Source organism: Suricata suricatta, chromosome 8 (genome assembly GCF_006229205.1).
Source record: "Suricata suricatta isolate VVHF042 chromosome 8, meerkat_22Aug2017_6uvM2_HiC, whole genome shotgun sequence".
Lineage (NCBI taxonomy): Eukaryota > Metazoa > Chordata > Mammalia > Carnivora > Herpestidae > Suricata > Suricata suricatta.
Genome location: NC_043707.1, coordinates 73,070,888 through 73,096,612, shown reverse-complemented (window position 1 = coordinate 73,096,612; position 25,725 = coordinate 73,070,888). Strand labels below are relative to the sequence as shown.

At 35.4% G+C, this 25,725-nt stretch overlaps 1 protein-coding gene across 1 annotated transcript in view; it reads left to right on the top strand.

Moving 5' to 3' along the window:
- SPATA1 (spermatogenesis associated 1) overlaps positions 1-20,377 on the top strand; it is a 56,176-nt gene extending 35,799 nt beyond the window's left edge. Inside the window, 10 exon segments of the mRNA XM_029950136.1 lie at positions 2,671-2,785; positions 3,516-3,573; positions 8,561-8,672; positions 9,024-9,149; positions 11,541-11,719; positions 13,116-13,214; positions 13,950-14,011; positions 14,013-14,037; positions 15,915-15,984; positions 19,647-20,377. Of these exon segments, the coding sequence (XP_029805996.1) occupies positions 2,671-2,785; positions 3,516-3,573; positions 8,561-8,672; positions 9,024-9,149; positions 11,541-11,719; positions 13,116-13,214; positions 13,950-14,011; positions 14,013-14,037; positions 15,915-15,956 (818 nt within the window). The 3' untranslated portion in view covers positions 15,957-15,984; positions 19,647-20,377.
- The last annotated feature ends 5,348 nt before the right edge of the window (positions 20,378-25,725 follow it).

Here is a 25,725-nt window from a genome sequence, read left to right as displayed (position 1 = left end):
CCACCCAACACCCCTCCAAGCAATGCTGTTTGTTCTCTATAGTTAAGAGTTTTATGGTTTGCCTCTTTTTTCTTTTTCCCCATGTTTATTTGTTTCATTTTGCAAATTCCACATGAGTGAGATCATATGGTATTTATCTTTCTCTGATTTATTTCACTTATAATACATTCTACCACCATCCAATCATTATACACAGTAAGATTTTATTCTTTTTTATGGCTAGTAGTCCATTATATATGTACCACAACATTTTTTATCTGTTCATCAGTTGATGGACATTTGGCTCTTTCCATAACTTGGCTATTGTTGATAGTGCTGCTGTAAACATCGGGGTGCTTGTATCCTTTGAGTAAATACCTAGTGATACAGTTGCTGGATCATAGGGCAGTTCTATTTTTAACTTTTTGAGGAACCTCTATACCACCTTACAGAGTGGCTGCACCAGTTTGCATTCCCACCAACAGGGTCAGAGTATTCCCCTTTCTCTGCATCCTCACCAATATCTGTTGTTCCCTGTGTTGTTAGTTTTAGTCATTCTGACAGGTGTGAAGTTACATCTCATTGTAGTTTTGATTTGTATTTCCCTGATGAGTGATGTTGAGCATCTATCTATCTTTGGGAAAATGTCTATTCATGTTTTGTGCCCATTTCTTTACTAGATTTTTTGTTTTTTGAGTGTTGAGTTTGATACATTCTTTACAGATTTTGGATACTAACCCTTTACCAGATATGTCATTTGCAAATATCTTCTCACATTCTGTTGGCTGCCTTTTAGTTTTGTTGATTGTTTCCTTCACTGTGCAGAAGCTTTTTATCTTGATGGGGTCTCAATAGTTCATTTTTGCTTTTGTTTCCCTTGCCTCCGGAGATGTATCTAGTACATTGCTGATATGGCTGACGTCAAAAAAGTTGCTGTCTGTGTTCTCTTCTAGGGTTTTGATGGTGTCCTGTCTCACATTTAGGTCTTTCGTGCAATTTGAACTTATTTTTGTGTATGGTGTAAAAAAGTGGTCCAATTTCATTCTTTTGCATGTTGCTGTCCAGTTCTCCCAGCACCATTTGTTGAAGTGACTGTCTTTTTTCCAATGGATAGTCTTTCCTGCTTTGTTTTAACAGGAGTAACATGATTGGATTTCAATTCTAGCAAAACCACTTAGGTGACACTATGGAGAATAGATTGAGGTAATAAAGATCTAAAATATGAATTGCAGTGGAACAGAAATTAGAACTTGAAGTCAAGACACTCCTAAGGATTGGGTGCTGTGCTGGGTGCTTTCCATGCACTATGCCATTTTAGAGATAAGGAAACTTAGGTTAAAGAAGTAACTTAGCTGAGGTCACACGTGCTGTGACAGTGCCAGGACTTGAACTCCTGTGTGTTTGACTAAAGCCTGTGCTTTGTTTACAATGCTGTGCTAGAGTCATACTGAAGTTTTCACGATTGCCAAAGATGCTGCATATATTACTACTCTGTATTTTGCAAATGCCATTTTCTTTGCTTAAATTCTTCTTGCTCTCTTATTTGCCAGGCAAACGTCTCACGGTTCAAAACATAGTTTCACAGTTATCACTTACTTTTCTGTGACTCTGTAACATTTTATGCATATGTTACTGTAGCTCTCGAAACACTATTATGATTTTTTCAAAAGTGAATAGGCCTGCTTTGTTATTAAACTGCACAGATAAAGAATGGTGCAGTGCCTCATGCTCTGGACTAAGAATGAGATACATATGCCATATCCCTATGAAAGTTACTTAGGATCTACTGAATTTTGCATTGTTGTTTCTTTCTTTGGGGTGAGGGAGTATTTTACCGTTAACTTTTAAGCATCTGATACATCTGGGTTTTGTTCATTTTGCATTGAATAAATCCTTTAGAAAATCCCTGTTTATTGTCTTTAAAAGATTATTTCAAATATACCAGCTGGGAAATGTAGCAGCTAGACTAAAATTAAACCAGTACAGGCTTCAGGTTGCAAAATTCTGTGGCAACCCTTGTAAAATGATTTCTCAAATATTAACATGACTCATTAATTTTTTCTAAATTAAAAAATTTAATTTATCTAAAGGAAAAATATCTGCATTAATATTGTGAGGTTCATGGATCTTTTGTTCATATAGATCATATAGAACACTAATGTTAACATTTTAAAGACAATATGTAGTCTTCCTATATACGGAAATTCTGTTAAAATGAAGGGAGGTTTTATAAATAGAAATGTACATGAAACAACAAATAACATTATATGCTCTGTGTTTATACCAACCTCTTCCAGAGAAGTTTCCTCAATACAATTTCAAAAGATGCTTTGGGGAAAAACTTTCTAAAGACAAGTTTAAGTAAAACCCAGCTTACCCCCATCTTGTAGACTCACATTGTACATAAAAACAGGGAAATTTTGCAAGGGTGTGTGTGTGATTGTATTCTTGGTAGGGCTCCTTAATCCTTCCCCCCCGCCTCCAGACTGAATTGACCAAAGAATTGTCCTTTCACATAAACTGTTTTATGAAATTTACTTTGGAAATTGTTGCCTTATAGCATGTATAGTAGAGTTCATGGTGAAGGACACAGTACAAGATTAGAGTATTTCCATATATATGTACATATTTGTATAAAATTTTATTTTACTGTTAATATTATTAACTTTACTTGCCATGAATGAACATCAGCAGGGGGGAAAGCCACTCCAAAAGAAAACCAGACTGGAGAAAATCAAATTGGAAATTCTGAAGTGCCAGGATCATTGGAAGAATCAAATAGTGATTATTTAAGCAACAAAAAAAGGTAACTATTATAGATGTTGATTCCACATGTCATAATCTAAACTATAAAGAGTGAGATGTCCAGGGTACTGTTATAAGGACCTCTAATTACAACAAATAAATATATGAGTGAAGTTAGTGATATTTTTACTTAAAATTACCTTGATTCTAATCACTACTATACTTTGTTTTTTGTCTCCAATATAATGAGGAATAATTTATTGCTTAAATTTATTTCTATTATAAATCTTAGGGTCATCAGGAGCAGCCTACTGACAGAAAATTTTGTCTTTATTTGCCTTTCTTAGAAATAATTGTTCTGCCTCACTTAGATTTTTTTGTTATGGGTAAACTAATCAGTATGCCTGAGTTTCACATGGTATCATTTCACTGAGAATTATAGTACTTGGACAACAGTTTTTCATATAGTTTTTTGAAATTAAGGGATTTTATAAACATTTCAGAAAAGAAGTATAAACAAAATGTGTTTCCAAAATTTTTATTTTACTTTCTATAGACATTATAATGTGATTTGAATTTAGCTATAATATAAACATGATTTTATTACACATGCAAAATGTAGTTTATGTTTATCATTAATGAGCTTTAAATATAATGTTCTCAGGCTTTTTAAGTTTTAATGTTACATTTGTGTTTACACATAATGTCAAATAAGGCATATAAAGTGTGAAAAGCTAATATTCATGGAATCATTTTTTAATATGAATTTCAAATCTGTCATTCCCTTTAAGTCCGCTTCTTTGGAAAAATGAAGATGATAGAGTTAACATTAGAACAGAGAACAATCAGGTATGATTTAAATTTTTTTTGTTTAAATGAAGTATTGCAACATCATGTAAGATTTAATAGGTGGAGGCAGAGGCAAGAGGAAAGAAGGAGGCCAAGTTCAAGAACAAAGGGAAGCCTTTATTGGGGTCTGCAGCTCCTGAGGTTACGTGACTCAGGTGAGGGGAGTCAGGGAAGTCATGCCTAGTACAGGAGGGCAAGGTTTTTATCGGTGAAAGTGTTCCGGGTTTGATCTCCGGTGGGCCGGGCCGACTGCCAAGCATGGGCGTCCTTGGACCCTGGTGGGGTGGGATTGATTCTTTTATGGGGGTGAGGGGAGGCTGGAACTCCATGATTGGCTATTTTTCAAACAACTTGGGACATTCCAGGTCTGCGGGTGGGGGTTGTCAGTGCAGGGAGCTCCCCACAGCAAAGTGGCTGCTCTGTCGCCATCTCAAGGTAACTCTTACACATAATATTTATACTGAAATTGAATCAAAACTGCAGCTTAAAATATCTAAATTTTCTTACCTTCAAGGCTAGAGGATGGGAGATAAATCTCAAAAGATTTCAGGAGCTTACCAATTCAGTGAAATCTTTGGGTGTCCAAGGTATGGGTAGCACATATTGAGGTTTGCCCTTTAAAGTGAAAGCCAGGCTTTTATATCTTGTACCATTTATCAGTGAGAATGAGCCACTTAATGGACCTCTTTGGAATTTGGAGAACTATTGAATGCTGAAAATAAACTGAGGGTTGAAGGGAAAGGGGGAGGTGGGAAAAGAGGTGGTGGTGATGGAGGAGGGCACTTGTGGGGAAGAGCACTGGGTGTTGTATGGAAACCAATTTGACAATAAACTATCAAAAAAAAAAAAAAAGATTGGAATTTGGAGAGAGATTTACCACATTTGGATGTACGGTCTCAGTCTCTTTTTTTTTTAATCAAGTAATCTGAAAGACCACCAACTTTGGGCCCAAAGAAGTGAAGGCTCACAAGGTGATCTGAGAAACCTTGCAAGCAATGTTGCCATCTGCGTTTTAACGGCCAGCTAACCCAGGGCTGCCTGCCGGATGGTAGATTGGAGTACTGCATGGAGCCGGAGTCATGTCCTGGCAGGGCAATCCCAGCTCAGAGCTCTTGGGTTTCAGAGCAAAAGGCACGCCCTCAGCAGCAATAATTGTTCTATTGTTGCTGGATATTAATAATATATGCTAGCTTCATGCTTAAAACTTTTTGTCAGTCTGGTGGATCCTTACTGCTATTTGTGGTTTGAATTTTAGTTTCTCAGGTTACCCATGAAGTTCATCATGTTTTAATATTTTTATGAACTTCATTTTGGTAACTTTTTTTGGAAGTACCTTTTTAGGTGTTTCTTTTGGGTTGTTTGTCATGTTTCTGATTTGTATAAGTTTTTAATATACTCTAGAGATATTTCTTTGATGCTTATGTATGTTGCAAGTATCTTCCCCTACTTTGTGCCTTGTCTATAATCTTGGTGAATACCTTGCTTAGTATTCCTTATCCTTATTTTTTTTTTCCACATTCTCTTGCTAGGTAGCTACTTATTCTGAGAAAGGTATATTGGAATCTCCTATTATTAGTGTGTTACTGTTTATCCCTGTGGTTTCTGGTTTGTTTAGATTTCTATGTGTTATTTGGTGCAAAGTTGTTCTTAGGTGAATACTAATATCACTTTTGCACTATGAAGCGTCCTTTTTTAACTCAAGTGCTTTTTTTTGAATTCTCCTTTATTGCATATCAAGATACTCCCCTGTACTTTCTTTTTTGCATACATTCATTTGCTGTGCCCTCATGGTCCTTCACACTTTTTTCCCCCAGCCTTTCTGAATTGCTTTGTTTTAGGTATGTCTTTTACATACAGCCTAGATAGAGTTGGGTTTGCTTGGTGAGGCAGTCTGAAAATATTTTTTATTTAGTAGATGAATATGTCAACTTATGTTGATAGGACTGATGTATTTGACCTGAGAGTTGTCATTTTATGTTACAGTTACTGTGAGTTACTATGTAGTTTATTTGTACTTTTCCTGTCTCCTTGTGTTTTAGGAAGGTTGCATTTTTGTTCTAGTGTTTACTTTTACACTAATACATTTATGCTAGTATGCTAGTGTTCTTTTCCCCTTTTTTAAAATTTATGCTTCTGCTTTTCATTTCTTACCTCTAAAATCATCCACTGACCTATTATATTCAGGGTAACCCAAAAAATCTCCTTTCTTCTCTAATGTGTTTTTAGTTGTGTTATTTCTACTTCGTCAAAGGATATAACACTTATATACCATACTTCTAGACTTAACCTCTCACCTTTGTTTTTGTCTCAGATCTGTAATTAAATATGTTCTTCATCTTACTGCCAGTTCCTTTCCATAAGACTTTTCAATCATGTCTTGGTTAGATGGTTGGATTAAGTTCAATTTAGAAAAAGCACCTAGCTACAGTATTCTCTTCTTCCACATTTAAAACTTTGTCTAGAGCAAAGATAAGCAAACTAGGGCCTGCAGACTGTTTTTTAAGGCCTTGGACCTATGAATATTTTTTACATTATTTTTAATGTTTATTTTTGAGAGAGTGAGAAAGCACAAGCGGGGTAGGAGCAGAGAGAGAGGAAGACACAGAATCCAAAGCAGGCTCCAGGCTCCAGATTCTGAGACACAGAATCCAAAGCAGACTACTGTCAGCACAGAGCCTGATGTGGGGCTCAAAGCCACCAACTGTGAGCTCATGACCTGTCCCAAAGTCAGACGCTTAACCAATTGAGCCACCCAGGCACCCCTGCTTTTAACATTTTTAAGGTATTGAAGGAAGAGAAGAATTATGACAGAGATAACATGTGGCCCATAAAGCCTAAATTACTCTTTGGCCCTTTACAAAACTTATTCATTGTTGCTCTAGAGTTTTGATACCTGAAGGATAGCTTAATTGGATATCACATCTTTGGCTTACATCTTTTTTCCTCTTGAATTTCTTTAAAATGTTGCTCTACTGATGTTTTACATGTTACTATTAAAAAGTGTGATTCCTGGTTTTCTTTTCTTTGTAGACTAGCATGGGCATATTTGTCTGGAAGGCCCAAGGATTCCTGTAAACGTGCACTAGTTTTACCAGACTATGACTTAGTTGAAAATTCTAGATCAGGTTTTTCCAGGTACACAGTGGATCCCTGCAGTATGAAAATCCAGACTTCTTTATTTCAAGAGCATTTTCTAAAATTATAATTCCAGAAAATAATTTAGATAGATTTTATTTTTTTCTTCTTTACCTTTTATATACATTATTTTTTTCCCTCTGATCTATTTCACTATTTTTTAATGCTTCATTTTCTTTGCTGCTTTTATTTGTATTCTCCACTATCCTTACTGTATTTTTGGTCATATTTGTTCCGTCTTGGGTAGTTGCTAATCTATTCATTTCTGAGACAATTTTATTTTTTCTTTAATTTCTTTCTTCAGTTTAGCCAACTCCCATTTCACATCTTCCTGTTTTTCCATTTTTACTGTTTCAAAATCCTTGTGTTTGTTGGTATCTTCAAATGCTTAATTATATTTAATCTATGTTAGAAGTATTAAGTTTTTCTCTCTGCTTCATGGCTGGCTGTTTGGTTTTAGTTCTCAATTTTGAGGGTTTTTAAAAAGTAAATTTATGTGGATTCTGGAATAACTGGCAGGTATTGTTCATGTTTACTTGCATCGAGTTTTTCTGCTTAAGTAATAACGTGTTTTTACTGAGGAACAGGGAGCCATGTTTTGTTGGTTTCTTTTGCTTCTTAGGTTGGGTGCTCCCTCTTCTGTTCATATAGTGAAATGTAATTATTTCTTTATTTTTAAATAAATGGGGCCTTTTGGGTCTGTTTTCTTTGAATTGTTTTCTACTAACCTAATTCAGCAGAGCTGTTATCTTGGCCACTGTCTTCTTTTCTCTTACCATCTAGCCCCGAGGGAACATCTCTTCCAAAATATTTTCCTCTCCCCTCAAAGCTGTCTTCCCATGATTACCATCTCAGGCCCCCTACATTTTATAAGCCCCTTTCTTTTGGCCTCATCAAAAGTGCTCTGATTTACCAGATTTTATCCTTACTCTGAGTATTTCTCCTATGGATGTGGATCCCTCCTTCCAGACTAAATTGTGGTTGAGGTCTATTGTGTTATCTTTGTATAGTGGCTTCTAATGCTCAAGCAGTCCATACCCGCTTGGAGGTGGGCTCCTGAGCACACTCTGCTGGTCTAGGGTGTTTATTTCCCCAGTTATATGCAAATTAAGGTATGTGTAAATTAACAGATTCTGTGTCCTACTTATGCTGTAAACATAAATTATGGCTAATTTTATTTGCTCTTTTTACAGTAGGAAGGACGTGTGGAGAGATTGTAATTTAGATGGTTGACATTATCCTGTAGTAGCCTGAATTTATAAGTTAATAATGTAACATAACATTAAAAACTAGAAAAAGAACAATAAAACAAAGTAGGAGTAAGGGCTTAATGAAGATAGGAGATACTAATAAGTTACAAAGGTGAAAAACCTAGAAGAATTGAAAACAACTCAGATCTATGAAGTGGTGGTGGGAGAGACACCAGGCTCAAGGTAGTTTATCATAAAAGGATAGAAACACAAAAGTTAGGAAAGATAAAGGTGATACAAATACAGAGCCAACAAAATATATGCTAAATTTTGAAAATGCAATAAACTTTCTAAGCAGATATAAATTATCAAAATTGGCTCAAGATAAAGTTAAAACAAGTAACTGAGATAAGAATCTTAGAAATCATGTTTACAAAGGAATAGATTTTTTTTTAACTTGAAATGCCTGTGTATAAAGTCCAAGTAATAGTGGAATAGAGAAGTTGAAGCACAAGAGAGAATCTTATATGATGACAAAATCCCAAATCTGTATTTATAAGTAAAAGGAAAATGCATTGCTGTTGTACATTATCAAATGCTTACAGACAGGTGCAAATAATAATATTCTACCAGATCTTACTAGTTTTCCTGTCTGCTTACAGATAAGTAAGAAAGAGTGCATCACCTTGCCAGATCGTATTGATTTTCCTTCACTTCCTTGTCAACCTGTTCTTTCTCCAGGAATAGCTGATATCTCTTTATTACAGATTGAAAGTAAGTATGATGATACCATAAGTACAAGTGATTCTGTGATGTAAAATTAAATATTAATGGGGAGTTGTTATATTCTAGGTACAGTTTCAGTTTGGGAAGATAAAAAAAAGTTTTAGAGATGGACGGTGGTAAGGGGTGCACAGCATCATAAAAGTACATAATGCCACTGAACTGTACCTTTAAAAATGTGTATTTTACCACAAAAATGTTAAATTATTTTAAAGTATGTGAATTATGTTAATTATTGCATATACTTAATCACTAATATTATTTGTGGGTAAAATTTACTCTTGCTATTTTAAGCACTTTTAAGTTTTAGTTTTTGGATGTTGATGGGTTATAATCTTTTAGGAGAGAACATTATTGAACAAATGAAACAAGTGAAGAAAGAAAGAAGATATCTGGAAAGAATTAGAGAAGAACTAATAAAAGAAGTTGAAAAACTATTTGAACAAAGCAAACTGAAGCAATATCATGGTAAAGTTTATTACATCTTTTAATAAATTATGTTTATACTTTACATAAGGTTTTTAAAATCTAAGTTCAAATATTTTTATAATATTCCTTTGTTTATTCATTTACTAAATATTTATTGTCTACTGAATTTAGTCACTGTTCTAGGGGCTGTGGAGATCACAGGCAGACACAGCTTTGTCTCTGTCCTCAAAGAGCTTATAGTCCATTGGGCAAATGATACATCCTGATGATGCTAAGATACAGGAATTACAGAATTGTATGCATCTGAGTACAGAGGAAGAACACCCAAATTAGATGGAAGAGATCAAGAAAGGCTTCCAGAAGGGTGTTAAATATGCTTGAATCTGAAGTGTGCTTTCTCTCGGGTGTAGGCCTTCAGACGTGCATTTCCTCTGCCATCGACATCTCCTTTTCCTTCTGTCCTCCCTCTTCCCAGTCTACCTGGCTAGTTGCTATTAATCATTCAATCTCAGCTTAGGTATTACTCTGGAAGCATCCTTTGAATCCCTTAGTCTTCCCTACATGCTTAATTTTGTGGTATGTGTCTGTTGCTTTGCTAAACTGAATGAATGAATGAGAGAAATTAGTTACAAAACTTCTGCAACAGAATTAGAAACAAGTATTGTTAGGACTGGTTGAAATGGAAAAACAAGCCAGGGTAGAGAGATGTTAAAGGATTTGAGATGACTGCATTTTGGGTAGTATTTGAGGATTATATGAATAAAAGATATATATGGAATTAACTGGTGGTAGGATTCTCAATTTACAGCAGAATTATTCAATATTAGAACTGACTGAAGGTTATAGGCAATGTCAGGAGGAGATATTTCTGCAGGTTCTACCTTATTAAGTTGGTATCCTGGAAATGGTGGTAATGACTCAGTTTTGTCATACTGTTTAATGGACTAGAAGTCACAGGACCAGAATTCTAATACCAGATCAGTGATTTACGTAGGCAAGTTGTTTCTCCTCATTGTGCCTCCCTTTTTCTGTTTATCAAATGAGAATGATCACAGGTGCCTGGGTGGCTCAGTCCATCATCTCATGGCTCATGGGTTCAAGTCCCACATCAGACTCTAGGCTGACAGCTCAGAGCCTGGAACCTGCTTAGGATTCTGTATCTCTTTCACTTTCTGCCCCTTCTTATGCTCTGTCTCTCTATTTCAACAGGAATGTTTCAAGATAAAAGGCATGTATCAGCCATCAAATATGTATGGAGCCTACTATGTGCCTCAATTCCTTGCATTGTTTTAAATGCTGGGGATACAGCAGTAAAACAAGATAAACATGTCCCTACCCTTAGCTTGCTTCTAATGGGAGGAGACAGACAGTAAACAAAACAATATCAGCTACTGATTACTATGCTCTTTTGAGCTCTAAACAGTGATGGGGCAGGAGAGATGCTTTAGCTTGAATTTTCAAGGAAGGCACTGACTAGGGACATAGCATTGAAGAAGTAGAATGTGCCAGATGCTGGAAGTATTTTAGCAGTAAAACCAATAGAACTTGCTGAGGGATTAGATATAGGGCATGAGGGAAATAAGTAGTTAAAATCCCGTATATTTATAGAATTTTAATCAAATCACCTCTTATATATTTGGGGTTTTATTTCTTTGATAATTTTTATTTTTATTTTTTTTAATGTTTTAGTTATTTTTGATACAGAGAGGGGGAGGGGCAGAGAGAGAAGGAGACACAGAACCTGAAACAGGCTCCAGGCTCTGAGCTAGCTGTCAGCACAGAGCCTGACGCGGGGCTCGAACCCACAAACGTGAGATCTGACCTGAGCCGAAGCCAGAGGCTTAACCGACTGAGCCACCCAGGCGCCCCATCTTTGATAATTTTTAAAAGAGAAACATAAATATGTTCTTATTAAGTTTGTATTTAGGATCTCATTGGTGTCAAAGTGATTCTGTAAATTGGCAGTATTTGATTTGTAATTTTTTCACCTACAGAGCTCGGGTTTAAGAAATTCTCCCCTACATACATTAGGGGATATAAGTGATGAATCAGAATCAGCTTATTTTTACAAAACATAAGTCATATTAGGCCGTTCTCTTCATTGTTTTAATTATGATTTCAAATCATATTATGGAAAAAGTAATCAAAATAAATAGACACATTTTGCTATAGGCAGTATTTTTAATCAAGATTTTTCAGAAATAACTACAAGCTTAAAGAACTTGGTTTGGTTCCTGGATTCATCACTATTTTACTATATTTGTAGGCCAATTCTTTTATTATCTAATAAGCATTTCAATCTTTAATTTCCTGAACATAGGAGGAAGGAAGAGTCAGGGAGGGTTTAATTAACTCAAGGGTCCTTTCCAAGTTGAAAAGTTTAATTCTGTACCCAGACTCCTATTACACTCCTTGCTTTTTTTTTGGTAGCCTGTGATGGTTGGAAGAAAAAATACGTTGAAATAAAGAAAATCACAGCATCATCAGAGGAGGTTTTAACAAAACTCCAAGAAGATTTAGAACTTTACTATAAAAAACTGCTCATGCAGCTGGAAGCCAGAGGGATGAAGATGAGACCAAAATATTTGGCAAACATCACAGACTCTAAGGTACTTACTTACTAAATGTCTTCACATTCTATTAGAGTTCTACTCCAAATACATAGTTTATCATTGCTAGTATTATCATAGGTAGGATGCTTTGGGCTACAGGTCACAAAACCTGGACTTAACCTGATTTAAGAAAATGTATGATCTCATGTCATGGGTGCTGAGAGGACACCCTCAGCAGCTTACTGAGGACTTTAAGGGACTGTGTGCTTCTGGCATTTCTTACCTATTATTTCCAGCATAGTCTTCATTATAAGACTGCTTGTCCTCATGGTACCAATAGAGTTGCCAATGCCTCCTAAACAAGAATATATAAAACTTTTCTCCAGTCTGACTGAGATGTAATTGGTGTATAACATTAGTTTAAGGTATGTAACAGTGACTTGTGTATAGATTGTGAAATGCTTACCACAGTAAATTTAGTTAATTTGTAACTGTGAGATGGTAGATGTTATTTTTCTTGTGATGAGAACTTTTAAGGTCTATTCTCTAAGCAATTTTCAAATATACAATATTGTTAGCTATTGTTATCATGCTGTACATTACATTCTCAGAACTTATTTTAACTACAAGTTTGTACCTTTTGACCATCTTCACCCATTTCCATTCATTTTCTACCCTTCGGCCTCTGGCAACCACCAATCTGTTCTGTTTCCATTTTAGATAAATTTAATGGAAAACACAAATAGGCTTAAGTAATGGTTTGTCCATCTTAGCCATGCAAGATAAGAAGTATCAGCTGAGTTTTTGTTTTATCGAGTTCAATATACAATTTTTTTCACAAAGGCAGCTTAAAATTTTAGTTTTTGTTGATTATACCTCAAACTTTTCTGAACAAAAATAAAGAGGCTTCTTATATTAAATAGGTTTTCTTATATAAAATATAGTATATAATTATTAAATATTTTAAATATTTTAATACTATCTGATTCAGCTGATAAAGGGTTATGACAATTTCAAAAGCCTTGCTAGAATCTTAAATCTAGTATATTCCTTTTATAGTTATAAAGGTAAGTGGTTATTTTAAAACATGAATAAATATAGTAGAACAGAAGGGAATGTGGTCCCCTAAGAAAAGGTCAAGACTAATTTACTCCAAAGCAATGAGTTTATGCAATAGGTTATTCATATGATTTGCTTTTTTGGTATTTGTTATGACTTGATAGTTTGCAAGACAATTTGAATAGGAGCACCCGGGTGACTCAGTTAAGTATCTGACTCTTGGTTTTGGCTCAGGTCATGATCTCACAGTTTGTGAGTTTGAGCCCCACATCAGGTTCTGCATTGACAGCATGGAGCATACTTGGGATTCTCTCTCTCTCAAAATATGTAAGTAATCTTAAATAAAAATAAATAGGTGTTATACTAAATAAGGATGTCTTTATATTTCACACAGAATTACCTTATAGTCCAGATCACTGAGGTGCAGCATGCTATTGACCAACTTAAGAGAAAATTGGATACTGACAAAATGAAACTCATAATAGAAGTTAAGGTAATTTGCATTTCTCTTAATCAGACATTTATGTTGAAATAAATTGTTTTGATGTTTTATTTTTGGGTATCAGAAGCATAAGGATAGGACAGATTGACGGTCTTAAAAGTATTACCTTAACCAAGAGCATGAGTGAGAAAAATGCAAGAATTAAATCCTGTGAAAAGGTGCATGTTATAACAAGGCCAAAGTAAAATTTAGTAACATTTCACTAAAAGGAAAAGTACCTTGTGAATCAGTATAGTCTCTCAATATTTTAAAAGTTATTTATGGATGACTCTAATATATGAAAGTCTGAAAAAGCATTCAGTTCTCTCAGCTCCATTTTTTTAACCCATTCTTGGGTAATTATCTCATTCTGATTATTTTTCATGTATATATATCATCTAAATTCATTTCTTTCTCAGAAATAGCTCTAGGACAGGAGTAATGACCCCCTTCTAAAATCAGCACTGTCCGATGAGAACTTTCCGCCGTGATGGGAATGTTCCGTGTCTGCACGGTCAGATACAGCGACCAGCAGCCACATAAGGGTATCGAGCACTTGAAATGTAGCTTACTGTGTGACTGAGGAACTGGTTTTCAGACTTTCTAATAGCTACATGTGGCAAGTAGCTACTGTATTGAATAGCCCAGTTCTAGGTGCTTTTCACTAGCATGTATTCACTTAGGACTCTTCTGAATTTTAGAACTGTTGATGAAAACTCACTTTTGAAAAGGTAATTCTTCTTGTAGATGAGAAAACAAGCAGTTTCAGATTTACGCATGCTGAGAGCTGAACTGGTGCAGAAGAAAATGAGCACATCTTTACAATCTCCATTGGGTATGTTAAAACTTACTTGTCAAGAAATGTAACCATTGTTTTCATGGTGCAGTACTTTATATAAATCATAAGTTGTATATTTTTTCACTTTTCATTTGGGTTTTAAAACGTGTTTCAGGAACTGTTAGATGTAAAAAAGCAATAGCTATTTGGTTATTTTGAAGCTTTCAAGTCTATGACATGTTTTAGAGTACTATATTTTATCATTTTCACTTATAGTCTTAAAGCTTAATAGCAATATTTCTTTAAATGCAGATAATTCATATAGGATTTAATTAGAGACCATTTGTTCATTGTATTTGATTAAAGCAATCTGGAAATTATGTAAATGATATTGAATTTAAATTCTTAGATACTAATCTCTATCATAGCTCTGGATATAAATTTTTAAAATTTTAGAAATACAAAGGCAATAGTAATTTAACAAATACTATGGAAAATGGTTGGTTTTACTCTGCCATAAATAATTGGATAACTAGGAAATAAATGATGATTCAGTCATCTGTTATTGAGAATATTTTATCCCAGCTGAGGGAAGTGGAGAAAATGTACAGAGAAGATAATATTTATGTAAGTCTAGAGTTCAAGGATGCAGATTTTTATTTATAGGAACTAGTATCAGCGTAACACACTTGCCCTGAGAAAGAACAGAGACCTCTTTACATTTAGAAAAAAAATTATCTTTTAGAGAGATTTTGTGCAGAGAAAATAATTGAGAACCCAATGTCTTTAGATAATTTTTTTCTATATGTGTATTTAAGATAAATTATAGATGTTCATAAGTGAAGGAATATTAATTGAAAAAGTAAAAATAGAATCCTATTCAACACTAAAGTTTTTCCTGAAAGTGTCTGTATAACCTCATAAAAATAATTTAGGTAAAAAAAAATATTAGGTAGATCTACCTACTAATTCAAAATATTACTTATCTTAATCTTTTATTTTTCCCTCTGGAGGCTTTCAGAGAACTTGAGTACTCTATGAAATCAGGAAGCAGAAAAATTGTTTGCATCAGCTTGATGAACCTAAAAGAAGAGATACTAAATTGCAGGTTTTAAATTTGCTTCTCAAAGACTAGGTTTTAAAAAAAAAATCTAGTCTAAGCAAATAATTTCTGCAATAAAATTCTGAAAACAACTTTTCCTAATTATAGTATTAAACACAGAAGAATAAATATAGCACGTTGACTTCTTACCTTGGTTTTTAGATAATCAAAACACTTCCCTGCTTTTAAGTATGATAAGATTTAGATAAAACTATATATTTTTAATAGTTGAATAAAAGATGCTTATCTGTCACGGCTTTGAATTTAAGACTTTACACATTTCTTCAGTCTGCTGTTTGGCCACAGCATCCCCGGAGTGGTCAAGACAGTTCACGTGCCACCTGCCAATGCCGCCTTTAAAGAAATGCTCTGAGGGTTATCATACCACACTTGATGAAAATGGCCAGAAGAATCCCATAAGAATAAATTAAACTATTCAGTACAATATTAAATCCAATGACTCAGAAATGCTACAATAAAATAATAAGTTTAGGGCACAGTATTTTATGCTTCGATGGTTCTGCATGTGATACTTTCTAGGCATGATGGATTGTGGTGCTTTCACAACAGAAGAGAACAAATGAACTTCATAATGTAGTCTACCTTCTCATGCCCGAAGATTCCTTCCTTGGTCTGATCTGATGATGTACATCTGAATCACTTGTGTGGCTTTAAAAAATAACAAACTACACGAAACCTATGTAATCAAAATCTTCCAGGGCCGATGACAGGATGTATTTTTGTTTTGTGTTGTGCCATTCCAAGAGGTAATTCTGATACGCAGAGGATCACTGTTCTCCAGCTTATGCATTTTCTTTTATATTCCGTACAGTTCCTGAAAATGTGCCCAGTTAGGAGCTCAGCAGATGACTGATTCATCATAAAGGAAATCAAGTCAAAAGGTAATGGGTGAGGAAAATATCTCCTTTTCCAGATCTTACAGAATTGATTTTAAGAGCCTGTCAGGCATGGGTTCCATGGGTAACTTAGGCATACACCTGATTGAGAACCATAAACTAGAAAATGGTCTTATGCTCACCTTCCATCCCTTAAATTCTCCCCAGCATCAACTGCCTCTTGTACTAACACAGTCTCTCCTAGAAGGTAGATAAGCTACTGGAAAGGAAAGGAACAGAAGAACTAGGCAAAAGGGGGAAAAGATAGGAAATAAAAATCACACGTCATTCTATTTTTTATATACAGCTGGGAAACTTTTAAAGGCAATTCTCAATGGATGCCAGTTATTTATTTATGGTAGCACCACTGGAATTAAGTCAGTTTATTTACCGACTAATGTCCTTCAAAGTAGTCCTATTTAAGTAGACTCACAATTTAAATAGAAAATGAGATACGCTTGTAGTAGTGATTCACTATTAAAAGGCAACTTGTAGAACCTCTAGGTAAATATAGAAATATTTATTTTTGCAGATTCAGGGATGAATCCAAAGACACATCTCTCTGAATTTTGCCATTATTTAGTGAGTACTTTAAGCCTTTTGATACTGTTAAGAAATTTCAGATCGTGAAGGATGAAAACCTGAGCTTATGTAGGACTGATCTCTGCCTGATGAAAGCATATGTATGCTTGCAGGCATACAGAATGCGCGGGGAGGCTGCTGTCGCTCAGACAGCTTAAGAAAGCAAAACCATTCTCTTGACTCACAACAAGCAGCTTGATTTGGATTGTTATGGAATTTTACAATGAATGAAAAAGAGGAACAAAACAGTTTAATAGCTAAATTGTTGTCTAACAGCTTTCAAAAGGCTTATCAAAATGTTTCCTGAATTCTAAAGCCTTAAAGAATATGTCTGACTCATTAAGGAAAAAATAAGTCAGGGACTACAAAAAATAGTACTTTAGAGTGTAAAATATTACACTGTTTGGCAAAAACAGGATTATAATACACCCTAGTTTAATACATATATACTTTAGATTCTACCAATTAAAATTTATTGAATATGTTTATAGTCATTTTTCATAAATGGGGATCAGGCTGTTATTTAGGAATTTACATCATATGTTAGGGCTCCTGTTAAAATAACAAAATCCAAAGTAAATTCAGAGAAGAGCTTTTAATCAGATTTTTGAGGTATGGAATGACCAGAATTGCTCTGGTCATTTCCTCTATTTCTTCAACTTTCTATCTGTATAATAATTTGTTTAATGTCCCATACTTTATACCATTTTGCACTGATTCCATCATGAGGCATTCTTTATTCTCAGCCTCCCTAAAAAACAGCCTCATCAGAACCTTTAGGCTACTTTGAAATGAAGGCTTACTGAGCAGTAACTTATGTATGATAACTGTGGCTTTGGATCAAAATAATTGTCAACTATGAGGGAAATCCTGCTTGTGATATGCATGTTTTTGTAACATTATCTAAAATGACAAGTACCTATGCAGAGAAGTTCTGTTATTAGCATAACTTGAACTGCTCAGCTGGAAAGTAAAGTGCCTGATTAGACAAGTTTACTCATGTAAGCTCTATGTTGTACCCTAAAAGAAAACTGATGGAAATTCTCAATATCAAATATGTAATTATGAAAACATGCAGTTATGAAAATAGAATGTTCATAATTTGTGAAAAGTCTTACTTTATAGTTATAAAAAGCCTGCTGATCTTTATCCCAGTGGCTTCCAGAAATAGAACTATTTATGTCCTTTGTAATTATTTTGTAGGGCACCTGATGTCCTGAAGCAATACCACAAGAGGCCCTCCAGGAAGGGACTTTTGGAATGGTACAAACACAATCCTAGAAATACAAAAATGTTCATGTTACACATTTATCAGTTAAGCAAATCTTAGGAACCCAATCAGAAAATGTAATAAAACTCTATTAGAAATAAAATATATACTATAAATAACCTGACTATATAGTTATATCATATATACATATTATACATATATGTTATTGTATAGTATAACCTGGCTGTATATTATATACTATATATGTATTATGTATAATGTTCAGAAATTTCTATGGGATTAAATAATTAAAAATAATTTGTTCTTACCTCCAATAGATTTAGACAGGTATAGTCATAACCATACCAAGGAACACCCATTACAAGTTTCTCAGGGTTAATGCCTGTCTTGATGTAGTCATCATACCCTAATCAAATTGGGGCCAAAAAAGCATTTTTTCACTTTATATTCTACTAATGGGTTTATACAAGATATGCAACTATTTAGAGGCTAAGTTTGAAAAAACAAGTACATTTATGCAAAATACTAATACAGTGTTTTTCTAATATGACACAGTAAGTGATTTCTTTTTTTTAATGGTAGAACACATTCAAAACAAGATAAAATGGAAGCAAAAAATTCATAAAATTTTTCTAGGAAGAATGACACATTTCAGGAAAGCATGTTAATTGTGTATTAACTGCTAAGACATGATAAAACTCTGGCAGGTTTGATCTCAGAATTTCTTATAGAATATTTCTAAAACATGGAACACTTGTGCTTTCTATAAGTATGAATTATAGCTATATATATGCCCTGTATTCAATCTATAACTATAGGAAACAAAGAGAAATATGAGCAAATTCCTGGTCAGTCCCTTTTGTGCCCAATGATGCAAAATGTTTTCCCACCAAAAGATGTTCCACGATGATCAGAAAGTTGAATTAAGTAAATTTGCTGTTTTTAAAAGTTCCTGTGTGCTGTTAAATATCTAAGAGAGGGGTGGAAGATGCATTATTTCCCAAACACACTTGATAATGAACCTAATATTGTTAAGACACAATTATCTCCTTTATGAAACACAGTTTGGAAAAATTGAGAAAATAATTATATCTACAGAGTAATTATTTAATCTAATTTTAAGTGGCATATGCATATCAGATTATTAATTTGGATATGATGAGGCTAAGTTCTAAGATTTTATCTCTAAGTTTAAAAATACTTTTATTAATCAATACTTAAAGTGGGGCCAGTTATCTCAGAAAATTTCACTTGAGTCCTAAAGATAACAATCTTTTATATAAATAAAATATACACCAAACTTCATAAAGGAAAATGTGAAGTCCACATCATATGAATGAGAGATCAGAAGTACTCTTAATTCTAATAGCGATAGTTTTTAATATAGCATGGACACTAATAATAAATGCCAAGTAAAACAGTCCTCTATTAATCATACACAGTAGCTATTCACATTATCACTGTCTTTGATGCTATTTAACATTGGTTATTTCAACAAAAATATCAAGTCAAATTCTAGATAAGCAAATTTTTCCCAAAGTTACATAAAGGAGGTAAGTGTTGACTTGAAGTTAGAACACCTGCTTGAGTCCCAGCTAAATAATATTTAACATTCATCCCATTTACAACAGAGGATTAATATACCTATGCCCATTCCACAAGATTTTTAGAAGAATTAAGTGAAAACTTTAAAAACTTTATGTAAACTTGAAAGCTCTCCAAATTAAGTGATATTCATGTTTCAAGAAAGCTTTACAAATGGAAAAGGTATACAAGTGACTTAGAAAATATTAAAATAATCTTGATGTTTAAGGGATCATTTTGTGGATTCTCACCAGTTAATGTCTCCTTATAGGGAGCACTGGCTGCTGCAATACCTGACAAGGCCTCACTGTTCATCAGGCGACATCGCAAAGAGAAAGTCACAAGCATCTGCAATTCCAGCATGATTATAGCACCTGTCTTTGCACTTGAGACCAAGTTGCATCAAAGGTTACCTGTGGAAAAACACATACCATTTTATGTAACATGATCAAATAAGCTTATTATGTCAGTTGTGGGGTTTTTTGGGTATATATATTTTGCTTCATACTACCCAAGAAAAAGACCTGTTTACATATATGAACATAGGGTTTGATGCTTATAGAAGTAGAACAGTTCTAAGATATTTTTACCCAGCTGGAGTAACCCAGACATATATTTGAACAGATACAATGACCAGGAGCAGGGCACTGTGTAGAAGTGGGATTTTAAATGTCTTCTTAGGCTAGTCTGGTAACTCAACTGATTGAAAGAAATAGTTGTAGTAACAATAGGGTGTAGTGGGGCCTCTAAGCAACTAGAGAGTTAAGTAGTTTTTTAAAATATTGTGCAGGCTAGATAGTCATCCCTTGGTACAAGTTGACTGTCCTGTGTTAGGAGTTTAATATTCAATAACGTCACATGATAGGTTTAATCCAACATTACAGTTAAGAGTGGCTTATGACTATAGGGATAAGCTAAGCAACTCAAAATGTTGAGCAAATCACTTAAGTGGCCTTATTTTATGGGAATATTCAAATAAAACAAGTGATGAATTACCTTTCATTTGTGAGCCAGTCTTTACAAAATATTTAAAATATTTATTGCCTTAACCAGATATTAGTTAGCCTTATTTTATATATAGGCAAATGTTCTAAAGTTTTATTAAAGGTTGCTTTTTCCTCCAGGCTCTCATTAAACACATTGTTACAAAAATTGAGATAGTTCAATTAAAACTTTTACACTTTGGTCAATTTATTGCTATAACTCTTTTTAGGACTTTGTCAAAATTCTATAATTCTCTAAGTATTAACACAAAAGGAAACTCAGCTTTACAAGTACAAGCTTTCCTCAATAGTACTATGGCAAAATAGGTTATAAAGTGAATTTTTTACACATCCAATCCCATTTTATCACTGCTTCCTATTATAAAACAGGAGCTATACTATAGTAACAGAGAAACCAGATGATCACCTCCAAAAAGGAAAAAAAATTTTTTTTATATTTATTTTTTGAGAGACAGAGGCAGTGCGAGCAGGGGAGGGTCAGAGAGAGGGAGACACAGAATACGAAGCAGGCTCCAGACTCTGAGCTGTCAGCACAGAGCCCAACGCAGGGCTCGAACCCACGAACCATGAGATCATGACCTGAGCCGAAGCCAGATGCTCAACTGATGGAGCCACCCAGGCACCCCCAAAAAGGAAAATTTCAAATCCATTATATAAGTCCTTCTCTCTCCTGAGCATCTGATTCTTGATTTCGGCTCAGGTCATGGTCTTATGGTTAGTGAGTTCAATCCCCACTTCTCTCTCCCACTCCCTCTGCTCTCATTCACTGTACCCTATCTCTCCCTCCAAAAAAAAATTTTTTTTTACCTGGATTTCCAGTCATGGTTAATTTCCTATTTTTGTTTTATTAATTTTTAAAAATGTTTTTAAATATATTTTTGAGAGACCGTGCAATCAGGGGAGAGTCAGAGAGAGAGGGAGATACAGAATCCGAAGCAGGCTCCAGGCTCTGAGTTAGCTGTCAGCACAGAGCCCAATGTGGGGCTCAAACTCAAACTGTGAGATAAGCGTCTGAGCTGAAGCCAGACGCTTAACCGGCTGAGCCACCCAGGCGCCCCTAATTTCCTATTTTTGATAAAGCAGCATTTGTATATTAGACAAATCAAAATGATTTTGGTTCTAGTCTTGGCTCAGTTATAACTAGGTCTGTGTCACTAAAATCATCTGAATTGGTTTTCCTACCTGTAGAAAATGATGGTGCGGAGAACTCTTCAGGAAGATTTCTAGCCCTTTAATTCTATGAACATAATCCTATAATCGTAATCATTTCCCCAAACCTCATTTCTCCTTCCAGACTCTATTTTAGTCATCTTTTTTTAAATTTGGTGGCCAGTTTAAGAACTTTAAGGCTATTATCCGACTTCTCTTGCACCCCATAACGAATCTCACATTTTCCTTTGGGTGACTTCTCCGAACTGGTTCTGCTTTCTTTCCGTTACTTACTTCAGTATTTATTGAACACTTCCTGAGTGTTTGGATTAGGATGATGGCATAACCCTAACTATAAATCTCAAGTTATTAGACTTGGATTAGTCCTTACTGGTTTCCATTTCTCCTCTAGACTGTTTTACATACTCGTATTAACCTTCCCCAAACACTTTCTACCATGTAACCCATTACATATGGAAAAAAATGCATCTGCTTCCTTCTGACATTCTGGATCTTCCCCAACCTGGCTTGTCTTGGCAACTGTACCTCCGACTAATTTTGATACATGAATTTGACATAGTAGGCCAAATTGTTCTACTTACCCCTCTATCGTGGGAATAGATATTCCTATTGCAAAGTCTGCTCCATTTCTTCCCTCCTGCCCTTTCATTATAGCATGTTCTGGGCTGGCAACGAGGTCGTTTCCCCTACACTAATTCTAACCTCTTAATAACAGCAATCTAGAGAAAGAAGGAAACGTTTTCTGAGAACAAAATTTATGAGGAGAGGAGTATGGTGACCTGCATACCAGGTATTTGCTATTCTTGATCTACACTGTGTTCATCTGGGGGTGCCTGGGTGGCTTAGTCGGTCACGATCTTGTGGTTCACAAGTTCAAGCCCCACGTTGGGCTCTCTGCTGACAGTTCAGAGCCTGGTGCCTGCTTTGGATTCTGTGTCCCTCTCTTGCTCTGCCCCTCACCCTGCTCATATTCATTCATTCATTCTCTCTCTCTCTCTCTCTCTCAAGAATAAAATACTTAAAAATTTTTTTATTGTATTCATCTGAGGAGGGAGGGTTTAAGATGGTGCTGTAGTAAAACCCAGAAGTCACCTGCTCTGTAGACATACCAAATCTACACCTGCTTATAGAGCAGTCCCTCCTGAAGAACTGATGACTAAACAGCTTTTGTACAGAATATAAACACACCACCTAGAAGTCAACAAGAGATATAGACACAGGTACAAAGAAGTCCCCAGCCCCTCATGCCACTCACTGCAGTGGGGAGGGGTCTACACTGAGGGACACGAGCAAATCTGTCTGCCTTGGAGAACAGGAGAAAAAGAAGCACTTGTTTAATAGGTCAGTTAGAATATACAAAATCGAGACCTAGAACTTTGTCAAACAGTGGGGGAGCTGTTGGAACTCTTTGGGTCAGAAAGGTTGGCAAGCACCATGGCTTCCATTCACTCACTACCTTGACATCATGAACAGGAGCAGGGCCTGGGTGGGTAACCAAGCCAGCTTACCACCTCAGTAAGCCCGGGGCTCCTAGTCCACACCAGCCCCGCCCATCCCACAAGGCAGATTGGATGCAGTGCACATAAGACAACCCTGGTCAGCACTTACCACAGTTCCAGCTACCTCCCCAAGGTGACAGAGGTGCACAACACCCTAGAACATTCCAGGCCTGCACTGCTGTAGCTCCAGGCAATTTTCCAGGGCACCACACCATCCCCTCAGCAAAGCACCCTGAGACACCCTGGCCTGTGCCTGCCCCGGCTCCAGCCAGGGTGCCCCTGCCCAGATGCCCTGAGAAGTCCACCCACTTTAGCTTCAGCTGTCCTGCCAAGGCACCCTCTGCACAATGCGCCCTGGGACTGTCCCAGCCCATGCCCACTTAAGCTCTGACCATCCCACCAGGGTGGCCCCAGCCTGCCACCACTCCAGCCAGCTGGCCCAAATTCCTAGGTGCACACAGTCTACACAGGATGATCACACACAAGACCATTCTTCAAGTTTAGAAGTAGCAATTCTACCTAATTCATAGAAACAAACTTAAGCATAATGACAAAAGAATATTCTCCAAACAAAACTCAGACAAGGAACTAAACGAAATGAACATAAGCTATCTATCCAATAAAGATTTCAAAGTAATAGTCATAAAGATACTCACCAGAGAAGAGTAGATAAAGTCAGAACATTAAGAGAAGACAGAAAAAAAATTTTAAATCAGAGTTGAATATGATAACTGAGATGAAAGATACACAGGAGGAAATCAAAAGTGGGTCAGAGGATGCAGAAGGATGGACTGGCAATCTAGAAGACAGGTAAAGGAAAGTACTCAAACCGAACAGCAAAAAGAAAAGAAAAAAAATCTTCCAGTGGGGATAGGGTAAAGGGTATCTTGGACATCAAGTGAATAAGCATTCACATCCTATGGTTCCAGGAGAAGAAGAGGGAGAGCAGGGCAGAAAATGTATTTGAAGAAACAGCTGAAAATGTCCCTAACCCAGAGAAGGAAACAGACATCTAAGTTCAAGAATCAGAGTTCCAAATTAGATGAACTCAAGGAGGTCCACAACTAGATAATCACGCGTCAAAGACTGAAGACGGAATTTTAAAAGCAGCACAAGGAGCTCGTTACATACAAGGGTTAAAGCTATTTGATGAGTTTTTTGCAAAAATCTCATTAGCCAGAGGAACTGGCATGGCCTATTCAAAGCATGGAAATGAAAAAAACCTCCAAGAATACTCTACCTGGCAAGGTTATTATTCAGAATTAAAGGGGAGAGAGAGTTTCCCAAACAAAAGTTAAAGAAATTTATCACCACAGTTACAAGAAATGTTCAAGGGATTCTTTTACATAGAAAAGAAAAAAGCCATAATTAGAAGAAAATTATGAAAAATTTCATCAATAAAAGGAAATACAATAAAGGTAGAGCAGTCACTTAATAAAGCTAGTATGAAGGTTAATAATACTGCAAAAGCAGTAAAGTCAATTATATCAAAAAATGTAGTAATGGGACTCAAAATAAAAAGATAAAATGTGACAACATACATAAAATGGGGGGGATGAAGTTCATACAAAATGTGTTTGAACATAACCGACCAACTTATAGACTACTATATACTTAAGATATATGAACCTCTTAGTAACCACAAACCAAAAATCTATGATACACACACACGCAAAAAAAAAAAAATCAAGAGAAAGAAAGCAATATGTAACACTAAGTCATCATCCATCACAAAGAGCTAGAAGACAAAAACGACCAAAAAATCAGAAAACAACAAAATAGCAATAAGTACATACCATACCATCAATAATTACTTTAAATGTGAATTGTCTAAATATTCCAATCAAAAGAGAAAGTGACAGAATGGTTAATAAAAACAAACAAGACCCATTGATATGTTCCTGCGAGAGACTCATTTCAGACCTAAAACCACATATGGACTGAAAGTCACAGGATGAAAAAACACCCCATGCAAATGGAAGGAAAGAAAAAGGTGGGGCAGTACTTATCTCAGACATAATAGACTTTACAATAAGACTGTAACAAGAAACAAAAGTGAGCATACATAATGATGAAAGATCAATCCAATGAGAGGATATAACAATTGTAAAATCTGTGTACCGAATATTGGAGCACCTAACTACATAAAGCAGAATTAACAGACCTAAAGGAAAACATGGATATAATGGTAGGGGACTTTAAACCCAATGTATATCAATGGACAGATCCTTCAGACGTAAAATCAACAGGGAAACAGTGGCTTTCAATGATACATCAGACTAGATCGACTTCACAGGTGTATATACCTACACATATAGGGAGAAGGAGGGAGAGGGAGGGGGATCTATCCATCGAGAGAAACATTCCATCCAAAATAACAGAATACACATAATTTTCAAATGCATATAGAACATTCTCCAAGATAGATGACATGTTAGGTCACAAAACAAGTCTCAATAAACTCAAGATAACTGAAATATCAAACATTTTTCCAACCACAAAAGAATGACCCTAAAAATCAGTTACCAGGAAAAAATTGAGAACAAACACATGGAGGCTAAAAAACATGCCTCTAAACAACAAATGGGTCAACAAAGCAATCAACTTTTTCATTATTTTTTTTGATTTCTAAGTAGTGATTTTTAATGTTACTATTGTAATAGTTTCAGGGTGCCAC